This window comes from Beauveria bassiana (assembly GCF_000280675.1).
Source record: "Beauveria bassiana ARSEF 2860 unplaced genomic scaffold BBA_S00061, whole genome shotgun sequence".
Lineage (NCBI taxonomy): Eukaryota > Fungi > Ascomycota > Sordariomycetes > Hypocreales > Cordycipitaceae > Beauveria > Beauveria bassiana.
Window position 1 is genome coordinate 48,622 of NW_007930896.1, and position 17,893 is coordinate 66,514.

Genomic DNA, 17,893 nt, shown 5'->3' on the forward strand with positions numbered 1-17,893 from the left:
CAAACAGTGCTTGAAGTGCGCTCGAATTAAAAGGGAAATGTCAGGCGAGTGTTTGATCTGAGCCCATTCAGTAGATACCGGGAAGAATCTTCCATCGCACCACCGACTTGTATCTCTCCCAATCAGCGCCGTACTTTTCAGCACAATTTGCATCATCTCTGCCCTCGCGATGCATCAGGAGAACAGCAAAATACAGAGCGTGGAATGCGGTAAAAATGACGCCCCATCCCTTGGCCACACTCTGTACAACCTCGGTGCCATCGAGCATTCTATAACCCAGGACGTCCGAGGCAGCCAGGGCGCCAGAAGGCAGAATCACGTACCCAGCCAGGCCTGCAGCCAAGCTGAATGGCAGAGACTGCATCCAGTCGCCAAAGTAGTTGATATGACGCGATACTCCCCACCATCCAGAAGTCAAGAGGCGGGTGCCACGCTTCGTCTTCAGGTAAGACAGACCAGCCACACTAGGGTGTTCAGGTGTCTTGCGAAAGACGGCCTTTTGCGTGTTTGACGCGCGGAAGATATAGAGCCCAATAGCAAAAACACTGCTGAGTGCAACCAGACCTGGCCAGCCGAGTTGCGTGGGATAAACAGCCAAATAGCGGCACTGCATCGAGTAAATAAACGGCACCCAGACGATGTCGCCAAATGTAAGCATGAAGCCCAGTCCATCAGTGATTATGTCCATCATGCTAAGAATACCAGCCTCTGCATACTGGCCTTCAAGCACATAGTAGCCCTGGATAGCAGTCACAAAAACCATGCTGTCTGTGATATAGCCGTAGTTGCGGTACTGCTTGGCCATAAAGGCAAGGTCAAGTAGCAGCCATCCGGTTAGACCTGGACGCATCTCGAGCCAAGTTTTGATGTCTATTTTGCCAAATACTGGCAATGCGATGCGTGGATTCAACTCGCGGCCGATGTAGAAGTCGTACATGAGGTTTCCAGTGTGGCCACCCTTGGCCAGCTCGCGAAGCTGACTGTTGCCAGGTTTCACGCTGAAACTGGCAGCATAGACGTAGATGGAAATGGCCAAAGACAGAATAATATTGGCAGTTAGCAGCTGCAAATAGTTCTCATCAATCCATCGCCAGACAACAAAGTCGGCACCCCAGACGTAGGTGCCCACCGCACACGCGGCGACCTGTACCAGGGTAGAAGAGAAGGCTGCAAGGATTTCAGTTAGTATACTAGTAGCATCAACAAGAGCGAACAAGTCCATACCGTTGAAGCTATAATCTAAAGGGCGGCCGGATTCGCTTAGTTTCGCGCCGAGCACCCTCTGCGAAGGCAGTACGCGGAACAAAACCAGACTTAGGAGATAGTAGGCAAAGGTCCAGCCAGCAGCTTCTAGAGTGATGAATCCAGCAAAGCCGGCCTCGGGCCAGGGAATCTGGTCCTTGAGCACATTCCAGGTGAGATCGCGGGGGTTGAGCAAACCTGGCGCGGGGCAGCCAGATATGTCATTGCAGGCAAAGAAGAAGGCGTACACAAGCACTGGCAGGCCAAATACAATTGCAGCGGCAGCAAGCCTTTTAGTGCGTCAGTGTCTTGTGCATAGCAGTATTTGGGACTTACACTTACGGTCCGCCGAATTCGTAGTCAATTTTCTTGGCGTTGGGTGTCATGGTGGTGTCGCTGCCCCTTTTCAGATGCGAGGATGAAGGACACACAGCCTTTTAAATAGGGGAGGAAGGATGAAATTCAGGGATACAAGTACATGAACTATGATATGGTTCAAATCTTGAAATCCGTACGGGGCCTCCACTACATCTCAGCTATACGCGTATCGCGCGTATCGCAGGATGTGCAGGTTTTAAATAGATGCAAATTGTCGAAATGCAGGTGGAGTTGTCGTTGCGGCTCAGGCTGCTCAGGCAATGCGGCTGGGAGATTTCCGGTCGCATTGCTTGTGGAGTCACGATTTCATGCCGTCTGTCGAACCCGAATACGATGAGATCCCGAATCGCAAAATTCATGAACATTTCTTGAACTGGTCTAATTCTTAACAGGTTCAACTTCTAGTACTCTAAATTTAAAAGTCAGTGGCAGTATCACGCGCGACGTTGTCTGACAGCCTGGGAGGGGGAGTCATGAAAGAGAGCCGAAAATTATTTCATTTCATAATAAGCACTTCATGACAGAATGCTGATTATCAATTTCACTTTCACGTACTGTGGCGCGATTCATCTACATATTCACTCAAACCAAAATACCCGCCAGAGCAGCCGCACCAAGAAGCCCCATCACTGGGGTAGCGACAGCAGCAGGTCCCTTGGAGGAAGATGTGGAAGCTGCTCCTGCAGTTGAACCGCTGCTGGCAGCAGATCCAGCACTAGTTGGGCCAGCATCAGCAGCCGCACCGAGTTCGGATGCGAGTGCCTTGGTGGCTTCGGGAAAGTCACTCGCAGTGGTACTAGCCAGTCCCCATTGTATGCACACTCCACTCAAGGCAGTCCCCCAATCTATGAGTCGGTTAGTAATGGCGATGTTCGGTATTATGATGAATTGATGATATCAAGACATACTGGCCTGGCAATTGGCGTCGATTTCAGATGAGCTCATGGTGACGATGATGCTAGCCACATGCTTGCACAAGCAATCAAACGTTCCCGCTCCAATGCTCTTGACATCGCAGCGCTCATTTTCGAGAGCGTCCTTGAAAGCAGAGTAGGAGCACTGAGGAAAGTCTTTTACAGACCCGGAAAGTGACTCGAGAGCAAGTGCGCCGATAGCGTTGGCCACTCCAAGAGCAGCGAAAGTAAAGAATCGCATGGTGAATCTGCCTAAGCAATGGTGAGACGGTACAAGAACTCAATAAAAAACTTTCTCTACATCAAGGAGTGAAGAAGAGAGAGAACATCAGTGTCTCCAGGAGTAGCCACCAGTTGTTTAAAAACTGGTTTACGTGTAAGCCACGAGCAAAGCAAGGGCCTTGCGATGAGAGCAATCTTAGGGCTCTCAGCTCGCAATGGCCTTTCAAGGCTGATTCAGATCATCCAAGACGGCGTTCCAATTTCCTGATGTGTTGCTATTTTCGTCCTGGTGCTTTCTTCACAGCAGTAATATTTCCTCCCAATTCCACGCTAAGCCTTGCGCATGCCTCTCTTGTTGCAATTGGGCTTTCAGCTCCTCGCATTTCGACTCAATGGGGAAACAGAGACATCGTCTGCTCCAGACACATTGTGACTTGAAATTGTCTCGAAGCACCAAAGATTCGTTACTGCCCCTTTGATTGTCTCTTTACCCAACTTATTCGGCTGAGCTCCAGGATGCAAACCATGCATACGCCAAATTTGCACCTAATCTACAATGATTCACCTTTTGAACGATACCTGGCCCTTCTAGAACGTCGCGCTACCAGTTTATGGTAGCCACACTTTGGGATGAAGTAAAGTCTGACGCGAGGAATTGGACTGATTGGCAACTAGTCTATCCATTTCTTCAATGAGATCCTCACGACAGAATCGTAGGGGCAAAACAGCTGTGTTTTAGCCACGAGATTGCCAGTTTACAACTGATGGGAGCTCAAGCATTGAGACGAGAGCATATTGAATAAAAAAAAAGATAATGATGTGTTCATTGCTCACGTCCAAAAAAGATGAAAAAACGAAAGAGAAGAAAGAAGGAGAGACGATTATTGGCGCTCACAATGGCGCCACAGCTTATCTCTGTGCCTTTCAGCAACTGTGGCTCAACATGCTCCCATGCGCCACACCAATCGTCACTAGCTCCAATTAATACCAAGCTATTTAATATCTTGCTTCGACGTTTCCAGCTGCCATTCGACGTTAGCAACCGGAATTACGACAAGGCGTCGCGCGTCAATTAAGTCGACCGGATTTCGTTATTTTAGATCCTACCGGCCGTTCTTTAAGCTGGGCAGGGCGCCTGCCATGGCATAGGATTATCACTATCTGAGAGCACCAGATTTGAGCCATCGACGTCATGTCAATGGCGCCCGCGCGACAATATGCCTGCCCACGACAAAACAGTCGATGAAGCGAAGAAGGGGAGGATCATCAAGTCTGCCTTCGATAGTGAGAGCTTCGAAGCTGATGGCACAATCCATGTGGACGGCCTTGTAGGCTCGGCGACAATCTCACCATCCGGTCGAGATATTGCTCTAGCATCGTGAGTGTTTAACTACGCGCTATATTGCACCTTCGCTAACCTTTTTAGCCCCGATGGCCTTGCAATAATTGATCTGGACTCTCCATACAATCCGCCTCGTCGACTCCGCAGTCCTGGAATGCCATGGCTCGTCGTGGATGTGCAATGGTCGCCCTTCGCGGCACGAGATTACTGGGTCGTCTCTACAGCCAACCACCGGGCCCTTGTATGGAATCTCAATATGAGAGAGGACTCAAGCTCCGGTCCGATCGAACATTCTCTTCAGGGACATAGCCGAGCCATCACCGACGTCAACTTTTCTGCACACCACCCCGATCTTCTGGCGACTTGCTCAGTTGACGGCTCAGTTCACACGTGGGATCTGCGACGGCCCCGCCAACCGGTTCTCACATTCTATGATTGGTTCGCCGGCGCGACGCAGGTCAAATACAACAGACAAGACTCCCACATCGTCGCGTCAGCGCACGACCGATGGCTCCATATATGGGATGAGCGAAAGGCGTCGAAGCCCCTACGCTCTATCACTGCACACACATCTAAGATCTATGGTATTGACTGGAACCGAACGAGAGTTACCGGAATTGTTACTTGCTCTTTGGATAAAAGCATCAAATTCTGGGACTATGAAACTGGAGGAGACGACCCGGAACACATCATCCGAACGGATTATCCTGTATGGCGAGCACGGCACACCCCCTTTGGCTGGGGCATTCTGGCCATGCCCCAAAATGAGCCAGGTGATCTCTTTTTATACGATCGCCTCTGGTCGGACGATTCTCCAATCGACACTTCGCCTGCGCCTGTGGCTATCTTCCCTGGCCACGGAGACCACAAAGCCAAAGAATTCCTGTGGAGAAGCCGTGGTGGCGTTTCGGAAGCAGGTATGGACGAGCGCGAGTTCCAATTAGTATCATGGGGAACGGATAACGAGCTGCGATTACACTGTATCGACAATTCCACCCTTCGCTCCGTCAATCATGAAAAGGGGGGACCTGCAAGGAAAGGTCTCAAGATTACTCGGAAAGGCGCGAGCTATAGGACGTTCCGAGCGGTAGATGATGCACCAAACAAGGAGCGCATAACCGGAACAATGAGTGATCAAAGGATAACTGGAAATTCTCAGCAAAGAAGCACCGTCAATGCCGGCTCTCGAGTAAATACACCCTTTCACCGCCACTCGCGGCCTGTTTGGCGCGGTCCTGCGATGAAAGCTAAGGTGTTTTCAAACAAAAAGTCTACAGACAGTCAATCAGCGATTGGGTGGATGAAAGGCATAACGATGAACAAGCGCAAGGCTTCAACAGATAACCTTCGTCGGCTTCAGTCCAAAGACGGCATCATGTCTCATAGCTTTCCAGAGGACCAGTGGGGTGGACCTGATACCATCCAAGAAGAGCTGCTACGCGTCAGCACACAAATTCCCAAGGTCAAATGGGACAACATCGACATGGACAGCTTGACATTCAATGCATCCTTGACAGGCCCGTGGGGCGTCGACGGTGACTCCATTTTCATCCAAATCCAAATTGCTGTTCCCACAGGATATCCAAAACACAAAGCGCCCAGATTCACCATTGAAAAGTCTTCATTCATGCCAGAAGAGACACACAGGAAATTGCATCGCGAAATACACAAACTGGCGAATCAGTTCTTGCTGCGGAAGCAAAACTGTCTTGAAGTCGCATTTACCTATCTTCTCGGCGAAGTGGACCTGGAAACAAGCACTACGTTCTTCAAAAATGTGCGTGATCTGGACGATGACATGGATGGCCTGGCAGATGATAGTTCGAGTGAGGATGAGGATCCGGCAGCCGCCGGGTCGGCGTCAATGTCGCAAGAGCTTCCCCACGCCGGCGAGGTTGATACGACAATTGCTCCGCATGGTCGTGCAATAATGCCTCCGCCTCCTCGCACATGTGGCGCCCGGTTCTCTAACGATGGTAAGCTCATTTGCTTTTTTCCTACCAAGGAAGAGAAATTCCGAGCATTGTTCTCTTCTACCGGAGAAACCGTCAAAGACAGACCAAGAAATGAGCCGTTCTTTGCTGGCTTTGGGCGTCTGTCGTATGACCAGAGTCCGCGTCAGCGGGACAATGTCGAGGAAGCGTCTGCTACTGATGATCAGTCAGCAGACTCTGATTCAGATCGGTCATCCTCAGGATCCTCTTCCAGCGACTCAGAATCTACGTCTATCCATAATATGAATATGTGGTATCGTCCGAGTCGCCAGCCAAAAAAGGCATGGAGTGAAGACCGTTCGGTGAGATCTAGTGGCGCTGGCACTGGCACTGGAACAGGCACTGGCATTGGAACGGCTACCGGCACTGGAACAAGCCGGCGCCGCGTGTTCAAGGCACGTAACATCATATCAATCCATGATCTGCGTGCAGATCTGCCTGCAAAAAGAGAATTTGCTGAGGAATATGCTATTTTTGGAGACGGTGCAGATGTTTGCAACCACAATGCGCGGGTTGCTGAGAAATTCGGCTTTTCTGATCTTTCAAACATCTGGCTGTATCTGGCTCTCCTCCTACACAAGGGCATACCACTAGAAGTCCTGAAAGGCAATGCAAAATGCGACTCGATCCTAGTCATCGCGCGAGATGTTGTTTCACGAGTCGGCTATATTGATAAGAATGCATCTGCAAATGCGTGGTCGCATGACAACGCTCTTTTTGGTAGAGTGAGATGGGGCCAGCATCCCTTGGCCAAGGATCTCATTGCCAATCTGTTTGATCATTTTGAGAGCATGGCTGACATTCAGATGCTAGCTATGCTTGCGTGCATTTTCAGCGAGGCGTCGACGAACGACGGCGTTGCATATGCTGAGTCAAATCTACCGAAGCAAGAGACACCCTTGCCGTTGAAAGCACCATCTTATTCTTTAGACTACTTCCCCGCAGATGCTACGTCATGGAATATCTATAGCAGGAGCTACACCAACTCTGCCATAACGACACCTGGGACACTACACACTCCGGTCAACTATGCTAGATCACAAGCATCAGACGATGGTACTTGGAACGCCGAGACAGGACCGAACTCTTTTTCGTGTGGTGAGACACCGCCGCCAAAGAACAAAGTGTTTTTCAGCGACCAAGAAGCCGGAGCAATGCTCTCCAAGTCTCCAAATTCGCGGCCAATCCAACATAAAGGCAACGCCGGATTTGCGTCGGCATTTGCTGCCAATCTGCCCCGCTCATTTACTGGAACAGCGACATCTTCATCGCCACCTTCACAAGGAAAGAAGAAGTCTAGTCCAGCAGAGATGATGCTAAACAGCATCGCACCCCGCACGGGAAGTAGCGGTGGTGGGGGAACCATAGCCGTGATTGGCTCCGGTGGCGGGAGGACATCTATGTCGGACGACGATGCTCAAACAGAGGACCTGACAGCGTTGGTTCCTACCCATGTCGCAATAATTCTGGAGGACCAGAGCATCTTTGACGACGATGGGTGGATGTCGCATCCACTACTTGACACGAGGCTGTCAGACCTGCATACTAACTACAGATACGCTTATGCGGAGCTGTTACAAATGTGGGAGCAACCATTGGCTCGTCTTGAGGTGATGAAGTTCAACATTTTGAAAGATGATGGATCGCCAAATGGACTTGGAGACTGTCAGTTCAGCGGCAATGACAGCAGTATGTTGCCAGGCAAGTCATCACCTCTTGTGATGGGCAAACAGGATAATTTGCAGGCTCTCCTGGCTTCAGGCCGCGGCCTGGACATCATTGGCCTTTGTCGTGTCCATGAGACACAGCTAGAGCCACTGCAGTACATTACCTCTGACCCCCGGGTTGGCGGCGCTGTTGGAACTTGCGATAGATGTCAGCAACGCCAAGACAAACTTCTCTGCGTATACTGCACAGAGCCTGTCGACGCCTTGTTCCCAACCTGTCTTGCGTGCGGTTGCGCTAGCCACGAAGACTGCCTGGGTGAATGGCATGCTGCCGGCGAAGAGTATTGCCCAGCAGGCGACGAGTGCAATTGTGTGGAAGAGGCGGCTAACGGACAAGTAGAATCCTGGGCGGCACTACAGGCAGCGATGCTCAAGGGCCGACAGACGGTGGGCCTTCTCCCAGATCCTGCGGTAGGGAGTGATGACGAGGAGGTGGAGGCTGTGCCAGAGAAACAGCCACGGGGATGGGCGCGTTTAGGTTTCGATGCAGCAGGGAGCAGCAAATCAAAGCTGCCAGGGACACCGCCTGTATCACTTGGATTTGGACCGTTCAAGCGGACAGCCGGTTCGTGGTCACGAAACACGGGCCAGAAGCGTGGCGGTCGGCGGGGAGGCTAGTTTTCTCTCGTTGGATAGACCATGTTTCTGCGTGCGCAATGTTTCGAAGGAGTAAGATGTTGCTTCTTGTGCATTATGAGCAACTTGTTTCGAAGCAGGCGTTGGCGAGCAGCATTGCCGCATATTGCCGTTGATGATAGTGTAACCGTAATTATATAATCCCATGCGAATATTTGCGTTTCGAATCAAGTGCGTAGGAAGCATGGTGCACTGTGACCTCCGCAGCTTCCGTCCAAAACGCCACGAGAGATGTTGGTGGGGTGGGCAAAAAAACCGTTGCCAAGACGAAGGCACCTGGGACGATCTATCACAAAAAGTACGGGCACCCACACAGTGTGGATGTTCTCACTTACACACAATCTCACATGTTTTGAGTCTGTTTCTTACCAGTGGCAAAAGACAAGACCTTGCCCGGCTGGTTTCCTGATGTCTGTCTGATTTGATTATTGTTACAGTATTGGAAGACTATCCGCAATGGCCAACTCGTCAGCAAAGCTCCCCGTCGTGCGTATTGGCACACGCCAATCCATTCTGGCCAACGTTCAAGCCGAAAGTGTTCGCGACGCTCTACAAAAGCATTTTCCAGACAGATCCTTTGAGGTCGACGCCATGCGTACTCTCGGTGATCGCGACAAGATCACGGCGCTATACAGCTTCGAGGGCAAGAACCTGTGGACATCTGAGCTTGAGGAGAAGCTGACAGCAGGCAAGGTTGATGTGATCGTTCACTGCCTCAAGGGTGCGCTTCCGCTCTCTCTTCTACTGCAAGCGCAAACCGCTGACGCTCATTCATCAGACATGCCGACAAATCTTCCCGACGACTGTGAGCTGGCCGTCATCCCCGCCCGCGACGACGCCCGCGACGCCCTCATTGTCAAGGCGGGTCTGCCGTTCACGAGCCTGCAGACGCTACCCGAGGGAGCCGTCGTGGGCACGTCTTCAGTGCGGCGTGCCGCCCAGCTGCGCCGCCTGTACCCGCACCTACGCTTCGCGAATCTGCGCGGCAACGTCGACATGCGGCTCGCCAAGGTGGACAGACCCGACGGCGAGTACGCATGCATGATTATGTCGGCAGCGGGGCTGGAGCGCATGGGCTTGCAGAGCCGCATCAGCCAGCTTCTCGGCTCGCGCGACGGCGGCATCTACGCCGCCGTCGGCCAGGGCGCGCTGGGCCTCGAGATACGACGCGGAGACGCGGCGACGCGGGCTCTGCTGCGACCTATGGCGGACGAGCGGGCTACGCTGGCGTGTCTGGCGGAGCGCGCTCTGCTGCGGCGTCTCGAGGGCGGGTGCACGGTGCCGGTGGGCGCCGAGACGGAATGGGTCGCGGAGCACGGCGAGGGGGCACGCAAGCTGCGGCTTCGGGCGATTGTGGTGAGCCTCGACGGCAAGACGGCCGTGGATGATGCGCTGGAGCGGGTCGTCGAGACAAATGACGATGCCGAGGCGTTGGGCTATGGTATGGCCGACGTTCTTGTCAAAGCTGGTGCTCGGGATATTCTGCAAGCTCTAATTGCGAACCGATCTCCAAAGGAGTAGACGTCTTTTCGTCTCACCTGCCTATTGATCGTGGCATGAGGGAGGAAATGTGTGTCTCTGAAATAGCCAGCGGCTCTACAAGCCGTCGAAGAAGTAGGTAATGTTTATTCGTGTTTAAAGTAGTTTTCCAGGCGCTGCGCTGAGTCCCACAGTACATATGCAAAGGTAGGTGATGGGAAGCTTCAAGTATGGATGATGAATCCAAAGCCGCTTGCAAGATGATATTCCCGATTTCGATTGCCAACATAGAATCTTGGGAGAGAAGGTCAAGACACTTTCTTTCAGTCTGATCATCTACCCCTTCATTTCCATTCATCTTGCTGGGCCAGCAACTAAAAGTAGCTTTGCGGGTTTGTTGGCACCCAATGACGACGCAGTTGCAAGTACCTACAAAAAGCCCGCCAACCGCCCACTGAGGGGTCATTTGGCCTTTGGCGATTGTCGCGAAACCCCCCACGCCACTTATTACCAGCGGCAACTTTCCCCTCCCGTCGTCGGTCCGCCAAGAGCTCCCCCAAGGCCTCGCTTATTAATTCCTCGCATTCTACCTCGTGAGCACAGCTTTCCACCGCAATCTACAAAACTTTCGCTTCTTGTCTACCAATAAAGCCCTGCAGCCGCAGCAACCGCAACCAGCTCTTCGAATTCAGCTGTCGCATGCCCCGCCTCGCCGTCACCTGCAGCTGACCAGTCCCTTTACGCGCGCCGCCGCCCAGCGACACATTATCCATTATCTGCGAGCCCAAGTGCCTTACTCCCAAACTTGCCTGTTACGACTCAAGATATCATCCAGGACAGAAACACAAGAGATACTATTGTTGAACGAGCCGCCTTTCCCACTCATACCACCTATACGAACCCGTGACCATGGCTCTGCCGAAGCGAATAATAAAAGAGACGGAGCGTCTCATGGCCGAACCGTACGTCAATGTTGGGCCTGAATCTTGGGAATGCTAGCGACCGCCGTTTTTCAATACTGATCGGTCAAATCTTTCCTCTGTCATTACAGTGTCCCCGGAATCAGCGCTATCCCGCACGAGGATAACCTGCGTTATTTTGACGTTGAAATCCACGGCCCTGCGCAATCACCCTACGAAGGTCCGTCCGTCCCGTCCCGCCTCGCAACGCCAGCGATGACCTCACATGCAATATGAGAAAATGCAAGACTGACGCGCAACGCTTCCGCAGGTGGCATTTTCAAGCTCGAGTTGTTTCTGCCCGAAGACTACCCCATGACACCCCCAAAGATCCGTTTCCTCACAAAAATCTTCCACCCCAACGTCGACAAGCTCGGTCGCATCTGTCTCGATGTTTTGAAAAGTACTTATCTCGCAAATCCAGAAGCGTCTTGTTGATATTACAAAGATCACTGACACATTTTCTTCAAAGACAACTGGTCCCCGGCCTTGCAAATTAGAACAATTTTGCTGTCCATCCAGGCCCTTCTCGGCGCGCCCAACCCCGACGACCCTCTTGCTGCCGACGTCGCAAAGAGCTGGAAGGAGAACGAACAGGCCGCGATTGCCACGGCCAAGGAATGGACAACCAAGTATGCCAAGTCTTGATACAATTCAAAAGCGTAGGGAGGGGGGAAGATAAGCTACCGTGTTACAGCATTTGAAGATCTTCGATAGTCTGGAGGGCATTGCATAGGAGCTTGCTTGTTGGGTCACGTTTAGGAATTCGCAATTATGAACAATGATGAAAAAAATCAAAACCTGTCTACACTCATCAATACTCACCTCGATCGTCGAATATGTAGGAGAGGTTGTCGCGGCTCTCGCCTGGAGCAGGCAAACAGGTCACATTGTCATGGTGAGCATCACTTGGGTCTAAGTAGAGACGTAGCCCTACCACTTTGATATATTGTATCTACAATGCTAGAGTACACAAAGGAAAGCTGTAGGGTTGCAAAACCGGGCAGCGTAAGCTGATTATACAAGCGCAAGATCGCCAAACTTCTCCTATTTTGGGGGTCAGCACTGCGGTCAGTAACTCGCACGGGCAAGACAAGACGTACCTTGTAACCAGGGACCATCCACCGGCCCTTGGAGATGAGCTGAGTAGCCTTTTCGTCGATGGACTTTTCGGCAGCGGCAACTTCGTCCTGTTAAATATCTCATCAGCACCGATCCGGGCAATAACCACATGGGATCCACCATGATGAGCCCGGCGTAAACATACAACGGTGAGTTCCTCAAACGGACGGGCCTCCTCAATGTTCTTGAGAGTAGCGGCGAGATCCTTGAGTTCGAGGTCGACGGCCTGCTTGGTGGCCTCGGCGTTCTTGACGGCCTCGACCTCAAAGGCGTCAATGGCCTTGAGCTGGCGGTTGACGTCGTAGGTGGCGGGCTTGAAGGCAGTAAAGCGCTTCTCGATCTCGTCGACGACAGCCTGGTTCTTGAGGCTCGCGCGGTAGTGGGCGAAGTCGACCTTGGTAGCCTGCTCCGACAGAAGCTGCACCTTGCGGCGGGCGTCCTCGTTGCGCTTCTTGAAGGCCTGCAGCGAGGCGACCGTGTTGCCGCGGAGGCCCAGCGAGCTGGTCACCTTGGACCAGTCAAGCTTCAGAGCAGCGCTTCGCTATTGGGCAGTTAGCTCAAAACTGCCTGTCGTGTTTGACTTTTTCCCCCTTCATGGCTTGCTCGGGTCGAGGGGGATTCGGCGGATCCGCACGATCGGGGGTATTTCCTTTTGTCGTCGCGAGCCAGACGCCTTGCCGCGGAGGCTACATGGCTCGGATCGGGTTCGGAGTATAATTCGCGTACGGATCGCCTCAATTGGAGGGTTTTCGACTTACCGTGGCCATTTTGTCTTTGATTGTGAGGTTTCTCGGAGTGGAGAGGTATATGCTGGTCCAAGGTGTTGATGACTTTGCTACCGCCCCGAGCACCGCAGGAACGAAGCGCAAAAGTGACTAAATCACGTGACCGCATCGCGAATTGTCCCGAGCTTGGTCTGTCACAAATGGAAACGCGCTACCCTTTTGATTTATATCAAATGTCAATCAAATGTTAACCGTTCCCTTCGCGCAATTCTGTTGTCACTAAGCTGTCAATTCAATTGGTCATGCGCGTCAAAAGGGCACAATAAGACATGCAGACGAGTGCTTGTTCATTTGATTCCCATTTTAAGTAGATATCAGACCCATGCAAGGTGCCAATGTACATCTATACAGTGGCCAGTATATGCGTTTTACCGCATTGCCGACATATGAACAGCTTTTCCCATCCCATGTTCTCTTTTGTATGCTTTGAAGTAAAGACGAAAACGATTTTATAACACATCAAGGCTAGATACTGAGAGCCATGATGGAATTGACAATGTCGTTGTCGTTTTCTTTGAGAGCTTTGATAGCCTTGTTACGGCTCACATTGGCCTGTGTCATGACCAGCTCGATATCTTTGTCCTCGATGCCCTCAGCATCGACCTCCTCGTCGTCATCCTCCTCTTCCTCCTCCTCCTTCTTAGCATCGCCGTCCTGGGCGTGGCTGTGGCCGGCGTGATCGTGACCGGCGTGCTCACCACCCTCAGCAGCCTGCTGAGCAGCCATCTGCTGGGCGGCGGCGGCCTGGGCGGTTGCGTTGATGTCCTCAATCTTGGCCTCACCAAAGACACTGCAGGCGACCCTCTGTCAGCACTTCCGTCTCCTTTGCATGGCACTGTTTTGACAATGTAATCACCAGGAAACTCACATGTAGGTGTTGCTATTGGGGGACTTGTAAACCTCGGGGTTGTTGATAACGAAGAGGATCTGTTTGCGTTGATTAGATTGTCTGATTCCGTCCATTCACACTGCAGTTCGTGTTTGATTTCCAAAACTATATCACGGTAGACGTACATTCTTGGGGCGGCGGAGGGTGACACGAGTAATGCCAGGCACGCGGGTGAGGTGCAGCTTCTCGAGAGCCTTGCGGGCCTTCTTCTCGTTGCGGGAGTGAACAACGGCGGTTGAGCCGGCGGGCAGGTTAGCCTCGCCCTCCTCGACGTCGGACTCGTCGCTGCTGTCGTTCTGGTCGACGGTGGGACGTTGGGTCTCGTCGTCGGGAAGCTCTTCGACTCTGGGGTTGGCCATTGTGACTGATGTGTACGCTATTTCGGCCGGTTAGCAAGTCATTACATCCCCGCACCACCATGCATTTTGCTCCCAATCGAGTCTCATTCCCCTGGCTTCATCCATATAACAAATTGGCGCTATTCCCGTAGTTGGGGCGGTGGCTACTCACAGATTCTTGTCAAATCCTATGGGTCGTGCTCAAGCTACGATTCACTGACGCCTGCGTTTTGTGAGGCCAAATCCGCACAGCGAAATTCTAGGGTTTGGTGGTGGACTAACGCTAAGCCATATTCGGTAGTCCACCACTACCATCCTGGATTGCTGGGGAACGTCAGGGAATGACGATACCATGCCAAATGAATTAAGGCAACAATTTAGATAAATCCTTTCATTATACAGAGTACGATTTACGATTTTAACGATTCCCAGTTCACTGCGCTGTGCACCCTTTTTTTTTCGTTCTTTTTTTTGTAATTCGTTTGAATCTCTGAACTTCCGTATTGACGCCGCTCATCCTTATCGATGAAATGTGACATACAGCCCTTCCAGAACGGGGATTGGGGGTTTATAAAAGAAAAACAGCAAGCAAATTCCGAATGCTGTCATGCTGCCGTGATGCGTTTGCCTATCCGGACTTTTCATACCGCAACCATCTATACCGTGAAATCCTCTCCTCGCGCGACCCAAAAATCATCCCTTGATCAAGACTCCAACGTTTCAATTGAGCTCAATGACGAATGGATAATTATGCGGAAGCCTTGATCTTGGCCAAAGCCTTGCGCTCCTCGAATCGGCGCTGGGTCTTGAGGCGCATAACCTTGAAGCGGTCGAAGTCGGAGAGGGCCTTGCGCTTGGCGAGCTGGGCACGCTTCTTGGCCCAGTTGGTCTCCTTCCACTTGGAGTCGATCTCGGCTTTCTCCCACTGCTTCTTTAGGGCGGCGTGGCGCGAGCCACGGATGAGACCGGGGATGACGAGGGGCGACAGGAGGACCTTGTTGAGGGGAACGGCTTGTCTCGGGACAACGAGGCTTTCATCTGAGGAGGTGCCTTCAACGAGAACCTAAATTCGGTAGACGATTGTCAGTAAAGGACTGCTCCCATCACGAGACCGTATGTCTCTTCCACTGGCGATCGTCGCGCCTTCCGTGATAGTCGAACGTACGCGCTTGTGGTCGATGATCTCGACAACGGCAGCGATTCTGCCAGTGTAGGGGTGATCGTTGCTGATGACAACAACACGGCCGACCTCAACGAGGCGCCAGTTGGATCCCTCAATCAGAGCTTCGCCCATTGTCACTATTGTTGATCTGGAGGGGAGGAACGGTCAGCCCAATGCTCTAGTCGTACGATGCAGCGTCTTGAGTTCGAAATCGGAACTGATTGTATGCGCTTTCGGGGACGGAGAATGCTGTTCGTACCAAATGTCGGATATGGTCTGGGTGGATGTGGTTTGGAGATGCCTACACCTTGAAAGCACCAAATGACTTTTTGACGGTCTCGGCTAAAGCCAGCGTGTGGGTTAAGAAAAATCACAACGTGCCCTAACGAAAATTCACGGATTATTAGTTTTGCCCCGCCCCGAGAACCCTGCTCCAGACCCGCAGTGTCTGTGCTCCACTCTTTCCACTCGTCGCCTACTTTATTAGCTCCCAACTGCTTTTGTTTTCTCTTCAGCAAAACCTTTGCTTGATATGATTAGCTCTGTTCTCTTTGAGTACAGCTCTCGGGACTAGACAGAGACGATACCGTGCAGCGTGCTTCGAAAAAGTGTTTTCCCTAGCTGCTATTAATGGTAAGATTGCTCCTTCTCATTCTCTTCCGCTCGCGATCACACTGATGAGGTAATTTGCGATTGATTCTGGTCGGTGGCTCTCTCGCCGGAGATGCTAAACCGTCCAGATATATGATATTCAATTCTTACATATTCTGAGACTCGATTGCTCAATCATACTCTTGTTGTATCCACAGCAGTTGATATTAGTTGCTAACTGGTGCAAAAGAAGACAGGTCTTGAATTAGCAATGCGCCGACCGATTAAACCGTAGCCAATTCACGATCACTTAGACGACATATAGAGCGAACATGATGACAATATATTTGATTGTGGCAGCCTGCTGAGCCAAATATTGACCGTGAATGCGCAGTTTCTACCAGGCCGCCTGATAGGAAGGAGGCAATGGGCGGCATCCAATCCTATGGTACCGTCACGTACATAAACTGAAACCTGCTTATTAACGCGCATCGTTATGAACGTTGGCCTCAATATTCGAATAGATGGCGGTGCGAAACGGCTTGTAGGATTTGCTCGACGCATCGACTAGTCGGCATTGGCTACCTAGGGAACGACACTTGAAACAATACTGTGCTATCCGTCGCAAGCCCATGAGCGTGCACGCTTGCGTGATGGACGTGGAATTGCATGTCTATTTGAGTAATCATTACCCAACTCTTCTTGCTTACAAAGTTGTGGATGTAGATGCACTGGCAAGCAAGTAATGGCTCGACTCCATGATTGTTCTGCACTCGTGGAGCCAGCACCAGATGCGTATGATCCAATTTCAACGACAGATAAAATACATCGCATCATCTAACCTTACGACACGATCGTTCTCTCTGCGCGTTTGCTAAACAAGCGAGCATCAGTGAAAGCGGACGTGGAATGAGGCAGGCTTGTCTACCCTTCCTTCATTGACGTTCTCATGCCAACACTGCAGACAACTACTTCAGACGCTAGCTACCTATTAACTGTGAAGGCTCAGATGCACTGTTTTCCTGGGTTACCCTAGACTGGAATCAAAGAATATTGATGCCGCCGCTTAAGCTCATAATTTGTGTGAACTGGAGAGAATTAAACGTTCATTGATGACGGAAGTAAACTTGGGTTTCGTAATTTCGACTGGTGGCATGTTATTGCACTTCCGCGTCAAGTGCTGCGCAACTGTTGAAGTCTCAATTGCTCTTCTGGCATAAAGTACCTTAGGTTTAGCTGCACTGGCCATTAATAACAGCTCCACGGCCAACGCTAACAGGTACCTACCAGGTACCTTCTACATAGGTAGAGCTCCGACGTTAGTCACGTCCGAGCAGAACGTCATTTCGGCTGCATCGTGTTATCAGCTCTCGCAAAACACATCAACCATCTCCCCAAGAACTGATTCAGCCTTGCAAGGCCCAATCATCACAATGTTTCGCTTCGTAAGTTCATTGAAGCCAAGTAGTCCACCCGTCGGTGCGCTCTCCCCTCGGTTGAGATGGGAAGCTGACAAAGAGCTCCTCCCCGCCAAACAGAACAAAGGGCTCGACATCGTCACCGTCTTCCACAAGGCCAGCTCCCCGGCGTCCGTTAGAGTCACCAATCTAGTCAAGCAGGTCTCGGCCAACGCGCAGGCCGGTGCCACCCTCGATCAAGCCAGCGACCACTCCGTTCAGACCGAGCCCGGCCGTGAGCCCTTTGAGCTCAACATTACCGAGGACCCCCCCACCACCGACCAGGTACAGACCATCTTGGGCTACGTTGGATCTGGCGGCATTGCAAAGGTTATAAAGGGTGCACGCGACGAGAAGGACGCCCTGAAGCGATTCAAGGAGAGCAAGGAAAACTTCCTCAGACCCCTAGTGAGTGCGCCTTACACCAACTGTGATTCGCGAATCACCTGCTGACGAGAGGTTTCTGTAGACTGTCGACTGGAACAAAGGCAAGGCCATTGCCGGTGACAACGAATCTGAAATACTCAAAATTCTCAACGCCAAGAAGAGCGACTAGGAAAGACAAGGCCTCAACGTGCCTCTAATTGTGTGTAAAATAGACTTCATTTTGGGTTATAACTAGTTCGGCTCTATACAGCGACATTCCTCAGGCAAAA

At 51.6% G+C, this 17,893-nt stretch overlaps 9 protein-coding genes across 9 annotated transcripts; 4 read left to right on the forward strand and 5 right to left on the reverse strand.

Moving 5' to 3' along the window:
- Positions 1 to 67: 67 nt before the first annotated feature.
- On the reverse strand, positions 68 to 1,628 carry BBA_09647 (C-14 sterol reductase, putative; the record flags this gene model as incomplete). The annotated part of the gene is made up of 3 exons (XM_008604744.1): positions 68 to 1,167; positions 1,225 to 1,532; positions 1,585 to 1,628. The coding sequence occupies 3 exons, from the start codon at positions 1,626 to 1,628 to the stop codon at positions 68 to 70; spliced, it is 1,452 nt and encodes a 483-aa protein (XP_008602966.1).
- A 574-nt stretch (positions 1,629 to 2,202) lies between these two features.
- Positions 2,203 to 2,775, reverse strand: BBA_09648 (uncharacterized protein; the record flags this gene model as incomplete). Its single annotated transcript, XM_008604745.1, has 2 exons — positions 2,203 to 2,465; positions 2,529 to 2,775. The coding sequence occupies 2 exons, from the start codon at positions 2,773 to 2,775 to the stop codon at positions 2,203 to 2,205; spliced, it is 510 nt and encodes a 169-aa protein (XP_008602967.1).
- A 1,198-nt stretch (positions 2,776 to 3,973) lies between these two features.
- BBA_09649 (WD repeat-containing protein) lies at positions 3,974 to 8,437 on the forward strand (the record flags this gene model as incomplete). The annotated part of the gene is made up of 2 exons (XM_008604746.1): positions 3,974 to 4,134; positions 4,183 to 8,437. The coding sequence occupies 2 exons, from the start codon at positions 3,974 to 3,976 to the stop codon at positions 8,435 to 8,437; spliced, it is 4,416 nt and encodes a 1,471-aa protein (XP_008602968.1).
- A 474-nt stretch (positions 8,438 to 8,911) lies between these two features.
- On the forward strand, positions 8,912 to 9,976 carry BBA_09650 (porphobilinogen deaminase Hem3, putative; the record flags this gene model as incomplete). Its single annotated transcript, XM_008604747.1, has 2 exons — positions 8,912 to 9,176; positions 9,234 to 9,976. 2 exons carry the CDS (start codon positions 8,912 to 8,914, stop codon positions 9,974 to 9,976), a joined length of 1,008 nt encoding a protein of 335 aa, XP_008602969.1.
- An 867-nt stretch (positions 9,977 to 10,843) lies between these two features.
- Positions 10,844 to 11,541, forward strand: BBA_09651 (ubiquitin-conjugating enzyme; the record flags this gene model as incomplete). The annotated part of the gene is made up of 4 exons (XM_008604748.1): positions 10,844 to 10,896; positions 10,986 to 11,074; positions 11,165 to 11,296; positions 11,366 to 11,541. 4 exons carry the CDS (start codon positions 10,844 to 10,846, stop codon positions 11,539 to 11,541), a joined length of 450 nt encoding a protein of 149 aa, XP_008602970.1.
- A 369-nt stretch (positions 11,542 to 11,910) lies between these two features.
- BBA_09652 (ATP synthase subunit D) lies at positions 11,911 to 12,782 on the reverse strand (the record flags this gene model as incomplete). The annotated part of the gene is made up of 4 exons (XM_008604749.1): positions 11,911 to 11,940; positions 11,997 to 12,083; positions 12,161 to 12,556; positions 12,774 to 12,782. The coding sequence occupies 4 exons, from the start codon at positions 12,780 to 12,782 to the stop codon at positions 11,911 to 11,913; spliced, it is 522 nt and encodes a 173-aa protein (XP_008602971.1).
- A 483-nt stretch (positions 12,783 to 13,265) lies between these two features.
- On the reverse strand, positions 13,266 to 14,048 carry BBA_09653 (nascent polypeptide-associated complex (NAC) subunit; the record flags this gene model as incomplete). Its single annotated transcript, XM_008604750.1, has 3 exons — positions 13,266 to 13,590; positions 13,669 to 13,727; positions 13,815 to 14,048. The coding sequence occupies 3 exons, from the start codon at positions 14,046 to 14,048 to the stop codon at positions 13,266 to 13,268; spliced, it is 618 nt and encodes a 205-aa protein (XP_008602972.1).
- Positions 14,049 to 14,775: 727 nt separating this feature from the next.
- On the reverse strand, positions 14,776 to 15,321 carry BBA_09654 (60S ribosomal protein L14-B; the record flags this gene model as incomplete). The annotated part of the gene is made up of 2 exons (XM_008604751.1): positions 14,776 to 15,090; positions 15,193 to 15,321. The coding sequence occupies 2 exons, from the start codon at positions 15,319 to 15,321 to the stop codon at positions 14,776 to 14,778; spliced, it is 444 nt and encodes a 147-aa protein (XP_008602973.1).
- Positions 15,322 to 17,213: 1,892 nt separating this feature from the next.
- Positions 17,214 to 17,793, forward strand: BBA_09655 (uncharacterized protein; the record flags this gene model as incomplete). Its single annotated transcript, XM_008604752.1, has 3 exons — positions 17,214 to 17,225; positions 17,319 to 17,645; positions 17,707 to 17,793. The coding sequence occupies 3 exons, from the start codon at positions 17,214 to 17,216 to the stop codon at positions 17,791 to 17,793; spliced, it is 426 nt and encodes a 141-aa protein (XP_008602974.1).
- Positions 17,794 to 17,893: the final 100 nt, after the last annotated feature.